The 19,634-nt window shown below is 40.6% G+C and overlaps 1 protein-coding gene across 2 annotated transcripts in view; it reads right to left on the bottom strand.

Annotated features, from left to right (window-relative positions):
- The window catches only part of IL17REL (interleukin 17 receptor E like), an 88,080-nt gene that overhangs the window by 34,321 nt on the left and 34,125 nt on the right, over nucleotides 1-19,634 (bottom strand). For both annotated transcript variants that reach the window (XM_069956114.1, XM_069956115.1), the window contains 4 exons: nucleotides 18,675-18,719; nucleotides 17,318-17,457; nucleotides 15,763-15,834; nucleotides 13,301-13,355 (listed from right to left, as the gene is read on the bottom strand). In XM_069956114.1, the coding sequence (XP_069812215.1) occupies nucleotides 13,301-13,355; nucleotides 15,763-15,834; nucleotides 17,318-17,457; nucleotides 18,675-18,719 (312 nt within the window). The remainder of the gene's footprint in view (nucleotides 1-13,300; nucleotides 13,356-15,762; nucleotides 15,835-17,317; nucleotides 17,458-18,674; nucleotides 18,720-19,634) is intronic.

The raw sequence follows: 19,634 nt of genomic DNA, 5'->3' as shown, positions 1-19,634 counted from the left end.
CGCCCTGGGTGTTTCTCCAGCTATGAAGCGTGCTCCGGAGCGGAGCGCGCTTCACAACAGGTGGGGGCCGGCTGCAATCAGCAGCCGGGATCTCACCGTTAATGACACGCTGCAGCGATCGCACTGCCGCGTGTCATTAACTCCTTAAACGCCCGCGGCACGACCGCGGCGTTTAAGTGTAAGTGACAGGGGGAGTCCCCTGTCACTTACCGATCGAGACCCCCGCAGTGTGACTGCGGGGGTCCCGATCGGTAAAACGGGCCGCCGGAGGTGTCTCACCTTCCTCCGTGCGGTCCGATCGGCGATCTGCTGCACTAAGCCTGCACAGGCAGGCTCAATGAGCAGATCGCCGATAACACTGATCAATGCTGTGCCTATGGCATAGCATTCATCAGTGTAGAAATCAAACTAATCTATGTAAAAGTCCCCTAAAAGGGACTTCAAATGTGTAAAAAAAAAAGTTAAAAACACTAACACACTACCCCAAAACCCCTACCCCAATAAAAGTTGAAATCACCCCCCTTTCCCATTATATAAATAAAACATATAAAAATAAATAAACAAATAAACATATAATATACCGTAGCGTGCGTAATTGTCCGATCTATTAAAATATAACATGCGTCATTGCAAACGGTAAACGGCGTACACGAAAAGAGGGAAAAAAGTGCGCGGATTACCGATTTTATGTTACATTATATATAAAAAAAATTAATAAAAAGTGATCAAAACGTCCGATCTTCACAAATATGGTATTAATAAAAAGTAGAGATCATGGCGGAAAAAATGACACCCCATACAGCCCAATAGGTGAAAAAATAAAACCGTTATAAGCGTCACAATAGTCCGATTTTATTTATAATTAATTGCCAAAAAAAAGGATTTCATTTAAAAAAAATATATAACATTAGAGAATCTGTGTAAACCTGCATATGGTTGTGTTCGGGCTGACCTATAGAATAATAGTATCATGTCGCTTTTACCATATAGTGCATTACGTAGACACAGGAACCCCCCAAAAGTTACCATATTGCATTCTTTTTTGCGATTTCACCAATTTATATCTTCATAAATAATATATTTGGAATTCCATCATACATGTTATGGTAAAATGAATGACGCCATTACAAAGTACAACTATTCCTGTAACAAATAAGCACTTACATGGCCTGTAGATAGAAAACTGAGAGTGCTAGAGCTCTTAGAAGGGGAGGAGGGAAAAATGAAAACACTAAGATCAAAATTTGCGCGGTCCACTGGGTCATTTTGGGCCTGGTCCTCAAAGGGTTAAGCTGACAGCTGTCCATAAATAAAGTTAAAAAAAAAAAAAAACTTCTCCGCTCTTTAAACAAGTCATATTGCTTTCAAGAGGGCTCCTGAACGTAACTTGCTGACACATAGGACATTTCCACAGCAACCTGAACTTCCGTCAGCTGCCTTGCAATGGGGAAGTTTAAAACCACAAACGGTGACAGGTACACTAGAAAATATTAATGTTTTGTTAAAAATTTGTGCGCATATTCACAAAGCAATTTTATGAGCCACAGAATTTTTTTTTTCAATTAAAGTACATGCATATATATATTGGGACATATTTTGGAACGTAAATATTACAAAATAGTTTTTTTTAAGCTATAGCTTTTGCATTTAGCATGAAGAAACACCCCAAGATGAAGGAAACAAAACGGGTGTCAGGGTAATGGCGTCTCAGGGAAATCATGGTACTGGTGTTCTGGTGTTTACTACTCGGTAATTGTATCATCAGAGCAGGAGTGATACAGTGTATGGGTTGGAGTTACTGAATGCATCATGTATATGGGATTTAGCACCGGCACTTTTCTTAACCCATCTTATGTATTCTTTGTATGCAGATCATGTTGAATTTTGATTTATACATCTGTAATATCTACTATTTCCCTGGGACTGCCATCATATTTTTTATGTCGTTTTCATAAAGTAATTTTATTGTATATATGTAACTTATAATAAATATATTAATTGGCTTCATATAGTTTAACTTTTTTTGTATAGGTAAATTGTTGTTCTTAAGGTAGAATAACCAAGGGTTAATATATAGTTATTTGACTGTGAAAAGTAACAGTTCCATGTCTGCATCTGTGAATGCTACATTGGTTTAGTGTACAGTATAGTGTAGAATGCTATGAATTAAAAAAAAAATAACTTTTTGAAAAAATGTTTGTATTGAAAGACTTTATTAAAATATTTTCTATATTAGGGTCTATTATTTACAGCTTTGTACACAGAATAAAACAGCACAAATAACTTCAATCAGGTACACAGGTTGGATTCAGGGAGGATGAAATTCACAGGATCATTGAGATTACTTCTACCTAAAATAAGAGGAAATGTTATTCTACATATGACTTTTCTAAAGTCTATAGTTAAGAGCACCCATCACCACATCAATTAAGTATGTACTGATGCTAGTAATAAATGAATAAATAAGTTACATTCTTACAATACATACAGTATATACACTACTGTTCAAAAGTTTAGGGTCACATTGAAATGTCCTTATTTTTGAAGGAAAAGCACTGTACTTTTCAATGAAGATAACTTTAAACTAGTCCTAACTTTAAACAAATACACTCTTTACATTGCTAATGTGGTAAATGACTATTCTAGCTGCAAATGTCTGGTTTTTGGTGCAATATCTACATACAGTAGGTGTATAGAGGCCCATTTCCAGCAACTATCACTCCAGTGTTCTAATGGTACAATGTGTTTGCTCATTGGCTCAGAAGGCTAATTGATTATTAGAAAACCCTTGTGCAATCATCACAGTTCACACATCTGAAATGCAGTTCAATGCAGTTCACACATCTGAAAACAGTCTAGCTCGTTACAGAAGCTACAAAACTGACCTTCCTTTGAGCAGATTGTGTTTCTGAAACATCACATTTGTGGAGTCAATTAAACGCTCAAAATGGCCAGAAAAAGAGAACTTTCATCTGAAACTCGACAGTCTATTCTTGTTCTTAGAAATGAAGGCTATTCCATGCGAGAAATTGCTAAAAAATTTAAGATTTCCTACAACGGTGTGTACTACTCCCTTCAGAGGACAGCACCAACAGGCTCTAACCAGAGTAGAAAAGGAAGTGGGAGGCCGCGTTGCACAACTAAGCAAGAAGATAAGCACATTAGAGTCTCTAGTTTGAGAAACAGACGCCTCACAGGTCCCCAACTGGCATCTTCATTAAATAGTACCCGCAAAACACCAGTGTCAACATCTACAGTGAAGAGGCGGCTGCGGGATTTTGGCCTTCAGGGCAGAGTGGCAAAGAAAAAGCCATATCTGAGACTGGCCAATAAAAGAAAAAGATTAAGATGGGCAAAAGAACACAGACATTGGACAGAGGAAGACTGGAAAAAAGTGTTGTGGACGGATGAATCCAAGTTTGAGGTGTTTGGATCACAAAGAAGAATGTTTGTGAGACGCAGAAGAAATGAAAAGATGCTGGAAGAATGCCTGACGCCATCTGTTAAGCATGGTGGAGGTAATGTGATGGTCTGGGGTTGCTTTGGTGCTGGTAAGGTGGGAGATTTGTACAGGGTAAAAGGGATTCTGAATAAGGAAGGCTATCGCTCAACTTTGCAACGCCATGCCATACCCAGTGGACAGCGCTTGATTGGAGCCAATTTCATCCTACAACAGGACAATGACCCTAAACACACCTCCAAATTGTGCAAGAACTATTTACAGTAGATGCAGGCAGCTGGTATTCTATCGGTAATGGAGTGGCCAGCGCAGTCACCAGATCAGAACCCCATTGAGCTGTTGTGGGAGCAGCTTGACCGTATGGTACGCCAGAAGTGCCCATCCAACCAATCCAACTTGTGGGAGCTGCTTCTAGAAGCGTGGGGTGCAATTTCTCTAGCTTACCTCAACAGATTAACAGCTAGAATGCCAAAGGTGTGCAATGCTGTAATTGCTGCAAAAGGTGGATTCTTTGACGAAAGCAAAGTTTGATGTAAAAACAATGTTATTTCAAATACAAATCATTATTTCTAACCTTGTCAATGTCTTGACTCTATTTTCTATTCATTTCACAACATATGGTGGTGAATAAGTTGACTTTTCATGGAAAACACAAAATTGTTTGGGTGACCCCAAACTTTTGAACGGTAGTGTATATATGATCATAGACCCATGGAGATAGAGTATGGCCTCATAGAGTCAATGAGCAGTGCATTACAAACTTATACAACACAAATCAAAGAAAGGGGGGGGTCCACACATAGGCCTTATTCTCACACTTCATAATCCATGGAAGCTAGGGAGCATGAAGCTGTGAAGCAGACTCATAGATCTCCTGTGCGGCTGTGTCAGTACAGGCCCTCGAAGATGTAAAAACTTTCAGTGCTCCCGGCATCATAATGATAAATAATGGAGGTCTGCGAGTCTGCCGTGCAGCTTTACACTCCGTAGCTTTTGTGGATTAGAGAGCATGGGAACAAAGCCATGCAGTTTTTTTTTTGGGGGGGGGGGGGGGTTGGGGGGGAAGAGGGGGGTTTAGGCACTTTGGTAAGCCAAAGCCATTTTTTTTTAAATTACATAAAATTGCATCAAAAATGTATAAAAAACACCATTTGTGAACACAGCCTAGAGGGCACGTTCACACAGCTTGTAACGGGGGCCGTATTTACCACTAGGCACCCGTGGTCCGGTGCCTAGGGCAGCACCTTGCAAGTGGGCAGCACCAGGGAGAGGGAAAAAACGTTTTTATTTCTTTAGTTTTCTCCCACCTGCCGTTCACACCTGCCAGTAAATCTGGTGTCTTTTCGAGGGGGTGGGAGGGTGTATGGGGGTATTGGTCAGGTCTGGGATGGCAGTGTTATCCAGTCACAGTATGGTGGTATTGTTCAGGTCTGGTGTGGCGGTGTTATCCAGTCACAGTATGGCGGTATTGGTCAGGTCTGGTGTGGTGGTGTTATCCAGTCACAGTATGGCGGTATTGGTCAGGTCTGGTGTGGCGGTGTTAAATTTAATGCCAGTAACTATTACCTACCAATCTACCAAACCTGATGCTAATTGGTAAGTGAAGATGGGGCGCCTTCAGGTATAGTGCCTAGGGCGACAGCCTTGCTTGTAACCACTTTGTTTGTGAGGCTGAAAAAATTCTGATATACATGCCAAAAACAATGCAGTGTCATCTTACTTAACCCCACTCCCATTGACTTCAGTAGGAAGTGGTTACGCTCTGAATCTCACATCGAAATCAATAGCAATTTCATGGCCTCAACACTGACTGCAACACAAAGAACTCCACAGCACAGTGCTGCAAATAGGTTCAACTTTTGCCCATATTCACATGCCCCAAAGAGGGATTTCAGAAACTGCTACAAAATGTTGCCTGTGCGACTTCACGTACATATCATCTTCTTGTTTAATCTAATTGTGTTTTTCCCCCCTGTGGAGGCTTTACCATTACATGTCATTTGACTCTTTGATCAGATGATTCATAAACACTGAAAAAACGCACATTTACACATGGATTTTGAACGACCACAACTGCCACTGACCACAAAAAATGCACCCCCATTGAAGGAGAAGAGAAAAAAAAAGACAAAAAAAGCTGTGTAGGTATAATGCTTTATATTCCTCTGTCCCTTCCTTCCAGCTTACTGGCCACACTGTTTAAAAAAAATAAAATAACACCACAAAAAGTGCAGTGTTCTTTTTTCAGGAAAAAAAAACACATACGACACCACCCTTTGGCTATTGTCAAACTGTGTTGTTTTTTGGGTTGTTTTTTTTTAAACATAACTGACTTTTGTTTTTTAAGGACTGGATCGAGCAAAGAAGGAGAAGCAAAATTTTATTTCTGTTCTGTTTATTTCTATTTTTTTGCCTTTGGCCAAACAAACTGACTGAAAGGACTGAAAAAAATGCTATGTGTGAAATCCCCTATGTCTTCCTTCACATATACTCCTAGTTTTTGTTTCAGAAACTGTATCTAAAAACTGCATTAGAACAGCAGTGCAAAACCACTCTCATACAACAAAAATCTCAAAGAACAAGAAAGTTTACCTAGAAAGTACATGAACATGCATCAATCAATCTAGTCAGTAAGATACACAGACTAATCCATGTAAACATAGTTCCGCTATTGCAAACAAAATTTTATGTATTATCAGGTCATGTCCTCTTTGTAGGTCAGTAAAAAAATGGGGATTTTCAGTAACACGAAAAATATGTAGTAACTCTAGTTAGAAATACATGTGCTAATGTAATGAAATGGTGTCAGTGTTTTATTTTTAGAATAATGGTAACAAAAATTATGATAGATAGATAGATAGATAGATAGATAGATAGATACAACTCCATCCCACAACTATGCTAAGATCTTTGCCATATTGATAATGATAGGGTATTGTCTTATTAGATCTAGGACTAGGAGTCCACTGTGACTTACATTGAAATGGTGGGAAATACCCAAGACAAAGGTGCCAAGGATTTACCATGCCCTGCAGGACAAGCCAAAAGAAGAGCAATGTCCTCAGTCCAGTGCAGAGTGTTGGCTTCACAAAGCAAGGACCGCATCAAGAGGCATAGTCTGCTACTGGCTAACTTTGGTTTCTTTCAAGTCCATATGCATTTTATTTCCAATACAAAAAAGCATAGTCTACCAAACCTTTTTATAGTTTATATATCTATACACTGGCTTGACACAGCACAACATTCAAATGATGCAGCCCCTTCAAACTCTTTCAGTGTGAATGCCAAAAGTTGATCTAATATTGAGGCTATGTTCCCATTCTGTATAAACAACGACCGCCGTTGAACGGATGTTGTTTAATGCTACCTACGGCTGGAATGATCATGATCATTAACTTCAGCTGTTAAACAACGGTCGTTTACACGGAACGGACGTTGTTTATACAGCGTGTGAACATAGCCAGATGATCAATTTCTTAAAACCATTTAAAGAGGAACTCTTTTTTTGTAAAAGTTGTAAAAGTTTTGTAAATTACTGCTAGTTAACCCCTAGGCGACCTAGGATGTACCGGTACACCATGGGTGACTGTCCACAGACTCTCCTGGGCATACCGGTATGTCTTGTGCTATGAAGTGCACTCCGGAGTGGAGCGCGCTTCATAGCAGGTGGGGGCCGGCTGCAGTGCGCCGCCCGGTCGTCACCATTAATGACATGCAGGCTCAATGAGCAGAACGCTTATAACACTGATCAATGCTATGCCTATGGCATTGCAGTGGTCAGTGTATGCAATCTATTGATTGTATGTAAAATACCCCCAGGGGGACTTAAAATTTGTACAAAAAAAAGTAAAAATGTTTCGATAAAAACCCCAAAGCCCCTTCCCCATTAAAAGTTTAACCCCCCCCCTTCACATTATATAAATAATACATTTAAAAACAAATAAACAAATAATATACCATAGCGTGCATAATTGTCCGATCTATTGAAATGTAACAATCATCATCGGGAATGGCGTAAACTAAACTAAACTAAAGAGTAAAAAAAGCGCCAGGATTACCGTTTTTTTTGTTACATTGTTTTAAAAAGTAATCAAAACGTCCGATCTTCACAAATATGGTATTAGTAAAAACTAGAGATCATGGCGCAAAAAATTACACCCCATACAGCCGCGTAGGTGAAAAACTAAAACCGTTATAAGCATCACAATAGGACCATTTTAATTATAATTAAATGCAAAAAAAAAAAGGATTTCATTAAAAATATATAGCATTAGAGAATCTGTGTAAACCCGTGTTGTCACTGACCTATAGATTAATGGTATCATGTCGCTTTTACCATATAGTGCATTACGTAGACACAGGAACCCCCCAAAAGTTACCATATTGCATTCTTTTTTATGATTTCACCAATGTATATCTCCATAAATAATATTTTTGTGGTTCCATCATACATGTTATGGTAGAATGAAAGATGCCATTACAAAGTACAACTATTCCTGTAAAAAACAAGCCCTCACATGGCCCTGTAGATAGAAAACTAAAAGTGCTAGAGCTCTTAGAAGGGGAGGAGGGAAAAACTAAAACACAAAAATAAAAATTTGCGCAGTCCACTGGGTCATTTTGAGCTTGGTCCTCAAAGGGTTAAAATATCAAGCTTTCAAGTACTTATCAGCTGCTGCATGTCCTACAGGAAGTGCTACTTTATTTCCAGTCTGAATCAGTGCTCTCTGCTGCCACTTCTGCCACCAACTATGCAAAGCAAGAGAGGTTTTCTGTGGGGATTTGCTACTGCTTTGGACTGTTTCTGTCACAGACAGGGGTGGCAGCAGAGAGCACTGTTTCAGACTGGGAAGAAAACAACAATTTCTACAGGACATACAGTAGCTAAGTACTAAAAGACTTAATATTTTTGAACAGAAATAATTTACAAACCTATATAACTTTCTAGTAACAGTTGATTTGAAAAAATAACATTTTCCACTGGAGTACACCTTTAAAGGGGTGGTCCTAAATAAAGAAAGCAAAGGGTTTTATAAACATAATAAGTTATACACACCCATCTTGGTCCCCTACAGCCACAGCTGCTGGTCCCCCGTTTGTTTGCTTTATCTATTGGTTCATATGGTGTCACATCACCACTGACTGATCAGCCAATCAGTAACTGTAGCAGTGTCCCTCCTCAGTCTAGATAAAGAGGTATTCCTTGCATACAAACTCTTTAATACTTGAGTGGGGTGCTTTTAAAATAAAAAAAAAAATGCATATTCATTTGCAGCATTGCAACTGCTGTTGTAATATCTTCCAGTGCCTGACACTCACAGCTGCTTCCTACTTCCTCTGACATTTTGTTCCTGCAGGAAATGCCTGCTCAGACAATCACTGGCTGCATCAGTATCCTACCTTTAACTGAGTGGGAATTTCCTGCAGGAACAAAATGTCAGAGGAAGTAGGAAGCAGGCGTGAGCAGCAGGAACTGTGAGTCATTTAAACAGTACCTGCAGGGAATGGGTCAAGTGAATACACATTTATTTTTGTTACGACAGCACTCCCACTCCATTATAATGGTTGGAGATAGATCAGACTAGCACCTTAGTAACACAGTATGAGCAATAAATTAGGTATTTAAAATACTTTTAACAAGGTCTTTTAAAGGGGTAGTGCGGCGCTAAGAAATTATTCACAGAATAACACACATTACAAACTTATACAACTTTGTAATGTCGTTATGTCTGTGAATCGCCCCCTTCCCGGGTCCCACCACCCCCGCACGTGTACCCGGAAGTGTTGTGCATTATACATACCTGATCCGTGTCGCGCATGTCCACCATCTTATGCCAAGAGATCATCTTCGGAGAGGCCGGCCGAATTGCTGCCGCCGTCCCCCCTCTGCCGCGTCATCGGCTGCTCAGCCGCGATTGGCTGAGCACAGTTATGCTCAGCCAATCGCAGCTGAGCATCTGATGATGCTGCAGAAGGCGCCCGTCACTAGGGACGGTCGGAGCGGTTCGGCCGTCTGTCTGAAGATGACGTCTTGGCATAAGATGGCGGACATGCGCGACACGGATCAGGTATGTATAATGCACAACACTTCCGGGTACACGTGCGGGGGTGGTGGGACCTGGGAAGGGGGCGATTCACAGACTTAACATGCATTACAAAGTTGTATAACTTTGTAATGTGTGTTATTCTGTGAATAATTTCTTAGCGCCGCTCTACCCCTTTAAGGCTAGCTTCACACAACTTCAAAATGAGGGCCTCTTTTATTCCAGTGTGTGGACATATCCAGTGGCGTAGCTACAGTGAAGGCAGGGAAGGCGACTGCTATGGGGCCCCTGCATGAAGGGGGCCCGAGGAAGCCTGCCCTGCCTTCATGGTAGGTACCCCGCTCCCCCAGGGGTCCAGAGAGGAAGAGGGACCCCCACTGCACTGTTCAGCCCCCTCACTGTATTGCCGGGTGAGCGGGCTGAACAGAGGAGCAGGACCTGCCAGACGGCACAGGAGAGGGATTAAGGACCTTTGGGTCACATGACCCAAAGGTCCTCAATACCTATGTGAAGATCAGCCCGGACTACAGGAGGAGGAGGAGGAGGGGGAAGCCTGGGAGCTGTAAGTGCTGTGTATGTGTGTCAGTGAGTGTATATATGTATCTGTGGGTATATTTATATGTCAGTGTGTGTGTATATATTTATATGTCAGTATGTGTTTGTATCTGTGGCTATATGTGTGTGTGTGTATGTCAGCAATGTCTGTAGCACTGGTGTATATATGTGTGTGTGTATGTCAGCAATGTCTGTAGCACTGGTGTATATATGTGTGTGTGTATGTCAGCAATGTCTGTAGCACTGGTGTAAATGTGTGTGTTTGCTCCCAAAGATGTTCTGCAGCAGCTTCTATTAATGCTGGGCTCTAATAAAAGAACCTACCATTAATATCTGCTGCATTTTCTTTTATTTCCGGTTGAGTATTTCTTATTACACTGAGATGATTTCCCTGTGTACAGTCTATTCATGGAGTATACATCAGCACTAGTGTAATCACATTACAGCGTATAAATGTCAGTGGCGTATCTGTATATATGTTAATGGTGCCTCTGTGTGTGTGTATATGTGCGTCAATGTCTGTGTTTGGTGGGGGGGGGGGCGTACAGGATTTATGGGGCCCCATACAGTTTTTTGCTATGGGGCCCCATGAATCCTAGCTACGCCCCTGGACATATCCTAAAAATATTTTATCCTTAAAGGGAACCAATCAGCCCAATTGGGCTGATATGGTTCCCTGAAGCAATGTATAAAGGACCTCTCTGCCTGTCAATCATTCCCGCGGAGCACGCTGACAGGCAGAGCACGGTGACTAGACATGGGCGGGGAGCCGCCCAGATTACTACTTCCCCGCCTGTGTCACCAGCCAGGGGAATAAAAGTCATTTTTCCCCAGTATAAAGCTCCTGCTGCAGCCGCGTAGGTACGTGCCGAGGCTGCTGCAGGAGCTTTATACATTACTCCAGGGAACCATATCAGCCCAATTGGGCTGATTGGTTCCCTTTAAAAAAAAAAAAACGCTAAGGCTATGTTCACACACAGTAAAATAAAAGTAAAATACAGCAGTAATTTTGAGGTAAAATACGGCTGTATTTTAAATTTAATAATGCACTCCATTGAACTCAATGAGAAACTGGACAGTAGTGCACACACAGTATAAAATAACATCCAACTTCCTTAGCCACCGGTAATCAAGTTGCACTCATCTCTAATTGTTTACTGTCAATTAAAATTACAGCTGTATTTTGCTTCTATTTTACTGTATGTGAACCTAGCTCAAAGTGTGCCATAAAATAAGGACTTCTGCTTTTTGGGGTCAAAATAGAGAAGTGGTAGATAAACTACCACTAAGACCAACTGTATTCATCACTTAGCATCTCACTGACAGTTTCTGGGGAAACATTAGCACATCCTCATTCATATACAGTAGCTGAAGTGATCTCATGATTCCAAAATGACTAGAAATGTGTATACAAGTATATATGCTGACATCTTGCATAAGTGGATAGAAAAATGCTAATGTACAGTGTACACAAGAAGAACACTGGAAGTGTAGTTGCCTTAGCATGTCATGTTAGCAGAGAGACAGGAAAGTTCCCAATTACTTCTTATTTACACATACTACTAGCTACAGCTATAATCAGTGGCCTAACTTAAAGAGTCACTGTCGTGAAATTTATTTTTGCAGAAATCAATAGTCCAGGCGATTTTAAGAAACTTTGTAATTGGGTTTATTAGGCAAATATGCCATTATCTGCATTTAAAAAGCCTTTTCCCAGGTTCCCCCCTCCTCTACTTTCTGTCATCCACTGCTCAGAATCAGGAAATTTCAATCAGACGCATCCTGTCTGTTCTATGAAGAGGGGAGGGGGTAAAAGAGACGGAGCAGAAATGTCAACAGCAGAAAACAGAGAACAAAGGATTCCTCAGCTGGGGAGCTATTCAGAGGCTAGTCAGAGTTCAGATAGCTCAGTGCTGACTGTCAGAGGAGAGAGCCCATGTTGTAGCTTTTAATTAACTCTTTGTTTTCCTGTTTTGCTTTCTTATTTCCCTCTCTCCATAGGAGAACAATGAAGACAGGGGGGGAGAGCTTCAAACTGCTTTTTCATGATAAAAATTCATTTTTCGGCTAATAAACCCAATTACAAAGTTTCTTAAAATCACCTGTACTATTGATTTCTGCAAGAAAAAATTTCACAACAGTGACCCTTTAATATTCCTGGGGACAATTAAAAAATATTTTATGAAGCAAAGGTTATTATTAGGGGAGGGCAAAAGTAGAGAACAGGGGGATTGCTTGGGTGCAAAACTGAAGGTAAAGTTAGGGGAACATGTAAATAATATCAAGAATGGATAAACTTATAGCACATTTTTCAGAACATCATGATCAAAACCATGAGGGCTTGAATGCTATTGGGGTTTTTAAGCTAAAAAGACATACTAGGGAAGTGGATTGGTTAGAAACCTTCTCAAGAAAGCAGGTCAAAAAATAAAAAATAAAACTCCCCCTCCATTTACTAATTTAATTAATTGGGGCCTACCCATTTGAGACAACCTACCTACTTATTAGAGATTAGAGGGACTTACAGTACCTACCCACTGGAGACCTACCTACCAAATAGGTCCACCTACCTACCTAATAAGGGGGACCTGCTTCACATGAAGGACCGAATTGGTAAACACAGTTAACGGCAAAGCAATTAATGCATCATTTAATTTAAAGAGAAAAACATTGCCAAAAATAAACAATAAATTATAAAGAAAAAAAACTTCAAACATGCTGTTAAAAAAAGTTCTTGAGTGTCACAAAACAGAAGCCATGATGCTGCCTCGGATCTTATAAAGAGGACTGTCAGAGCTCTGTTGTATTAACAACAGAAATAGTGCTGTATGCTGCATGATTAACCTGCCAACTATGAGCAAAAAAAGAAAAATGCTGCATGGTATTTATGATAATAATGGTACTGACCATTAAGAAGACCCCATTGTGGGACTGAAATGTTGCACACTGCAGAAATAATAAAGAACCTTCTTATCTTATATCTGAGCGCCGCCCATTAATTTAATATATTAGTATAAGTTTATTTTACTACATCACAAGCGGAAATAAAACTCTGAATAATAAATGTTGTTACTTGCCCGTTGCACTTATGTTATGAGTGGGTCAATATTCTATGAATGGTTAACAGTTGCTGTGCATATTAATTCTATTGTAACAAATCAGAACCACTGGAATTGCATTCTACAAAGCAAGCATGAAATTATCAAGCATTACACATAAGACCCAAGTTATTCATATTTACCATTTTTAAATGGACAAATCCTTGTTCTTCGTGAATCTGGAAATACTGGCCACCCCTTAAAGGATAACATAAATCCAATGATTAAAAAAATACATAAACAAAACATTAGATATATTGTATGATAATCATTAAAGGGAACCATTCACCCCGTGGCCCCCGGCAGAAACTGACATACAGTGACATAAAGGTCAATATACTTACCACATCGCTCCCGGTCCCGTCCCGGATTCCGTTGTTGACACGGAGAAATCGCTGATTCTTCTTCTCCCGCCCATTATGGTAATGAGCTGAGATGAGTCCAACGTCCATAGGAAACGACGGACGAGTCCAACTTATTCATAAGGTCCTCTTCTCGTCGCCGCCCATCCACGCCTCCTGGAACTTGATTGACGTCTTCAGTCTTCTGACGAATTCCCGCGCAGGCGCCGTTGCGATGGTCTTGTCACCTCTTCTGCGCCTGTGCGGTAAACAGGATACGTGTTCGAGACAATCGGCGCACGCGCAGTAAACAGTGAAGCTGCGGAGCGGCTTCAATTGTGAACTGAGCGCCGAAAACGACTGTCATGGCGCCTGCGCAGGATCCGGCGAGAAGAAAGAAGACGAGGAGGAAGAGGACCCGGCATCAATCAAGTGTCGGAGGCGGGGAGAAGGCTGGACTTCAGACCCGGCAGCGCTCATTACCATAATGGACGCGAGAAGAAGAATCGGCGATTTCTCTGTGTCAACAACGGGATCCGGGACGGGTATATTGACCTTTATGTTACTGTATGTCAGTTTCTGCCGGGGCCACGGGGTGAATGGTTCCCTTTAAAGGGATTTTCCCATATAAGGTAGATAGGTCCCATCCACAGTATGCACAGGGTAGGGCATAACTAAGAGATTACAGAGGTCTGACCGCTGGGGCCACCCTGCAGTCTCCATAACAGGAACCTTGAAATTTGGGCCACAACTCAATTTATTATCTAAGATGCTACCAAAAGAGTTCTTTATGGCGGCTGCATAGAGAATAATTGGAGCTGTGGTTCAGCTCTATTCCAAAGGGATTTTGGGGTCCCCATTTTAGAGATTGCAGGGTGGCCCCAGTGGTCATACCCCCTGCGATCGCTTAGATATACCCTATTCTGGACAGGGCATAGATACCCCAGATGAGAATACCCCTCACACTAGGAGTCTTGCTTTGAAATCCGCTGCAATACTCAGTACCAGTATAGTATATGGCCCTGCATTCTCACAGCAGATTTTAATTCAATTAATGCAATGTCCCAGTGCAGCCAGTGACTGGTTGAGCGGGCCATCAGTGAGCAGGGGCCAAGAGACTCGAGCTGTTGCACGTCGGGGGAACACAAACAGATAAGCATTGACTTTTAGTTATTTTTATCGGCATGGCAGTAAAATAGTTAAAAATGGCAGTCACTACACTTTCACAGTGGAATGAAAAGCCGCTGCGAGAATACAGGCCAATAGACTATAATAGTACTGAGTATTGCAGCGGATTTGACTGTGAAACTCGCAGCGTGAAATCCGCTGTGAACTCTCCATGTGTGAACGCACCCTAAATCACAGAGCTAAATTGTTTGCCATACAGTACCTTACTATTTCAGAATATAACATTTAAATTTAAAGTAATTCAACCACAATGTATAAAAAGGATGTGGTTATATGTGGTTAAGTAGGATTTTGCACTGTGCAATAAAACATGGAAGGGGTGAATAGTAAAAATTGTGAATTTTACACATTAGGTGACATACACATAAATAGAAAAAAGAGAGGGGAGGACACACTTTCTTGGGGTCCTCCTGTGTTTTGGGGTCCCCTGCTGAACACTCCAGCCATTAATTCTGAGAAGGACTCATCTCGGCAGTGACAGCCGCTAAGCCGATCACTGGTTGCGGCCCTCTCTGTCTTCAGTCAGTCATTGGCTTAGTGGGATGTCGCTGCAGACACAAGTCTGCCTCAGGAGTGGAAGTCAAAGGGGGAAATTTATCAGACATGGTGTAAAGTGAAACTGGCCCAGTTGCCCCTAGCAACCAATTAGATTCCACTTTTCATTCGTCACAGACTCTTTGGAAAATGAAAAGTGGAATCTGATTGGTTGCTAGGGGCAACTGAGACAGTTTCACTTTACACCATGTTTGATAAATCTTCCCCAATGTGTTTAGTGCGATACCCAGGCATGGAGCATGGTCAGGTCCCAGATTTACTAAAACTGTGCAAACTTAGAGACAATCTCTACATGTGGTGCAGACTGTTTGATAAATCTGTCACACTTAAAGACCATCTACTCTTAGCTTACACCAGCTATTAGTTTGCTTTAAAGCGACTCTGTACCCACAATCTGAAGTAGTAAATCCGGATAAATGGCCAGAGTACCCCTTTAAATTAAATATTTATAGGAGCAATAAAGTAAAATATACAACTTACTATAAAAATTATTTTGAAATAATGATTTTTACAAAATTTACCTCAATGCATAAACAAGGCAACATTTCTGAATACGCCAATGTTACAGACTTTGTAGTGTTGTCTTTTTTTATCTATAAACACAAAATTCAATCTTGATAAATATCACTGGGTCAAAAACAAAATGAGGAAAAAAAGGCATACATATATATACAGTGTATATATATATATATATATATATATATATATATATATATATATAGCCAGTTAATAGCCGGTTATTAGAGCTGTCTACTTTAAGCAACCCCTTTTTGTACCCTGACAATAATTTCATGGTGTCCTGCAGCAGAAGCCCTCATCAATATAATGTCATCTATTGGACATGAATAGCGGCCTGGGGAGTCTTGGGGCTGCATCCAACTGTTTTGGTTCAGACGAACTTGAACGTTCGGCAAGTTCTCTCATTACTAGTCTTGAGGTCAAAATTAGCAGGTCCCAAAGGGGTTAAAAACCCCTATGAGGTACCTATGAGATTTTTGTTAAAAGATGTCAGAAATACAGCTTAAAGTGACACTGTCACCTCCTTTTTGCATTCTGACATCTTTATACAGGTGTATAGGGTAAATTTAGCGGTTTTCATACCTTATTTTATATCATACGTCATGGTGCTTGTTCAAGTAAAAAGTCATCTTTTATCAACTGCAGATTGTTTGAAGTGGGCGGGGCCTCGCGGCATTAGCGCCACTTAGCCCCGCCCACAACACTACAGTTGGTCACGCCCCTCGCCGGCCATTGGAACAGGCTGGCCGAAAGGTCTAGGGTGGCAAGGGGCGGGGCCAACTGTGACGTTGTGGGCGGGGCTAAGTGGAGCTAATGCCGCGAGGCCCTGCCCACTTAATACAATCTGCAGTTGATAAAAGGACACTTTTTACTTGAACAAGCACCATGACGTATGATATAAAATAAGGTATGAAAAACGCTAAATTTACCCTTTACACCTGTGTAGAGATGTCAGAATGCACAAAGGGGGTGACAGTGTCACTTTAAGGCCAGGTTCACACAAGATATGACCGCAGCAGTTATGTGACACAGCCGTGTCACTGAACGGCCGCTGTCAGTAAAGTTCACCTCAGACAGTACAGGAGTACCGGCCGGATTAACTTCATTTCTTTTTAGTTGTAATGCGGGCGCATTCAGGTACCCATGGCAGACAATGTAAAGTGCGGCCGGATCCGCACTTTACATTATCTGCAGTGTCAGTTTCGTGTGGGCGCGAATGATTAGCAGCTTCACAAAACTGACATGTCAGCTCTCTGTTTGCGGCCGCAGTGTACACAGAGTGTATTTTGATAGTAAGTAAATTGATCGGCCACGGTGATGGCCGTTGTTGCAAACCTGCAACAACGGGCGTTGTTTAATCAAATTATATGTTGTGTGAACGTGCCTTTAGGGTGTGTTCACACATACATGATCCGCAGCAGATTTGATTGTGCAGATATCAATGTAACAAAATTGCTGAACACAGCATCATATCTGCTGTGTATCCTGTACGTGTCAATGCACCCTAAACAACAATACAAATGACAGCACTGATAATATAAAAATTATTGCACTAACCAGTCCATGAGCTCCAGTATCATGACAGCTGAAATGTTTCAAACATAGACGTACATTGTAATCATAGTCTTCCGGGATATTAGAAACGTAAACAATTATATTTTTCTTTTCTTCATTGATCATGTAATCTAATTTTCCAGCTGAAATAAGAAAACAAATATCTCCATTACTTTCTTTACATATATGTGGGAGTAAGTTGGTAAAATACAATACAAAGATAATAGCTAGATGTGAATTTTCAGAAGAAAATAAATAGTGCTTGAAAAGAGCACCCCTTCAATGCTATGTTCACACAACATCAAAAATAGAGAAAAGGCGGACGATTTTGCAATTTAAAATAACGCCCGTTGTTGCCCGCAATGGCAATGCATTGTAGTCAATGGAAAGACGGACGTCCAATGTACACAATGTATTGAATAACGGACATCAAAATAGTGATCATGATCATTATTTTCGGACGTCTTTTGCAAACAGTGGACGTTTTTATTAGTTGTTCACATACAGTTTTTCTTTTGTCACCGTTCTTTCTCTATTTTTACTATTAAATTTAATGAACTTTTCAATTAAGTCGCATCCAAAGTCCAATTAGAAATCCCAAACCAGAATACTGTACCAACAGCCATCATTGCACAAGGGAAGGCTAGACAGCTAAATGCCGTCCATTATTTTAGACTCAAAATGACGGATGTCATTTTAAACGGAGCTGAAAAAAAGTTGTGTGAACATAGCCTAACAGTGATTTCCAGAGAGCTTCTTTAAGAGAAAATTTAACCCTTCAGCAACTTTAACATGCCTTTTAAGGGCAAATTCGGGACCAACCCTTTAAGAGTGAATGCGGTACTGACCTTCTAAGAGTGAGCTCAGTAACAATCCTTTAGGAACTAATGTGGTACTGGCCCTTTAAAAAGCCTGGTTTAAAAGCCAATTCAGTACTGGCCCATTAAGAACAAATTTGATGACGGTCCTTTAACAGTGACATCCACAGCAGCCTCATAGCAGTAAAAAAAAAAAATTGCTTGGTTACCATGACAATCTTGTGCAAATTTGTATTTATGTCAGTAAGGCAAAATCGTAAGGACCTGCCATCTTCTATTGTCCAATAGGGGACATGTGACTGTGTGGATGTTGTCAGGCATTGAGTTGCTACATTTCTATTGTCAATTCTCTAAACGGAGAGCTGAGGAGCACAAGAAATCCCATTGAATCAATGGGACAGGCGGAATTTCAAGGGACGTCCATGGCGCGGGATCTGCTTGAAATTCCGCCTCTTTTGCTCAGGGTAAATGGGCCATTAATACTGTAGTTGATTGGTATAAATCATTTTTAATGCCTTTAATAGCAGCACATAATGACTTACTTAGACAGGGCAGTATGTGCTTCCCTACATCCTTATTGTGACAATCTGGAACAAAAAAAAAAAATAATAATAATAATAAAAATATACACATAATTTAATGCCATATTTTATTCTACAGCATGTGTTACATTTACAATTCTCAAACACGTCCATCTGTTTCATTTCTATATATTAATCCTGCTTACTTGGGAAGTTATCATGCTTTAGTAATCAATACAATGTTGTGTTTGCAACAATCTGAGCAAAGACATTGATAGTTTAAAGGAATGTCCTCCTAATAACAGTAATACTGACCAAGCTGCAAAAATAGCACCAAAGACCGCAACAATGATGCACATTTTAAATACAGTGCAGATTTTTTTTTAGCTTTGACTGATTTTTTTTTTAGAACACTGTTAGGCTATGTTCACACAACGTTTTTAAGCCCTGTTTAAAATAACGTCTGTCATATGGATTCTAAAATAATGGACGTTATTTAGCTGTCTAGCCTTCTAGCGTTGTTGGTACATTTTTCTAGTTTGGGTTACTACTTGGCCTTTCGTTGTGTCTTAATTAGGGATGAGCGAACCGAACCGTTACAAACCAGATTCGTTACAAACTTTGCAAAAGGTTCGATTCAGCACCAAACCGAACTTTGAGAAAGTTCGTTACGAATCTGGTAAAAATAACAACCGCGCCACAAAATTGTACTTTTTTCTGTGAATATCAAGATGTGTGACATCACCCCTGTGAGGGTGAGATCTTAAATTAGTCTCCTCAGATATACCTGGGTGCTGCCTAATCAAAAATGTAATGGGACAGCTGTCTGTGAGTAGTAACCAAGACACATGAAAGCAACTTCAGTGTTCAAGCTTATCAAATTTATTAAGGGAAAATCAGTTCATATCTTTACAATAAAGGTTCAAAAAATAGGAGAACCCCGTTTAGCCGCAACAAAAAAAGTTTAAAAAAAAAAAAGTC

This window comes from Dendropsophus ebraccatus, chromosome 1, assembly GCF_027789765.1.
Source record: "Dendropsophus ebraccatus isolate aDenEbr1 chromosome 1, aDenEbr1.pat, whole genome shotgun sequence".
Lineage (NCBI taxonomy): Eukaryota > Metazoa > Chordata > Amphibia > Anura > Hylidae > Dendropsophus > Dendropsophus ebraccatus.
The sequence above is the reverse complement of the archived record's forward strand: the minus strand, read 5'-3'. Positions and strand labels throughout refer to the sequence as shown.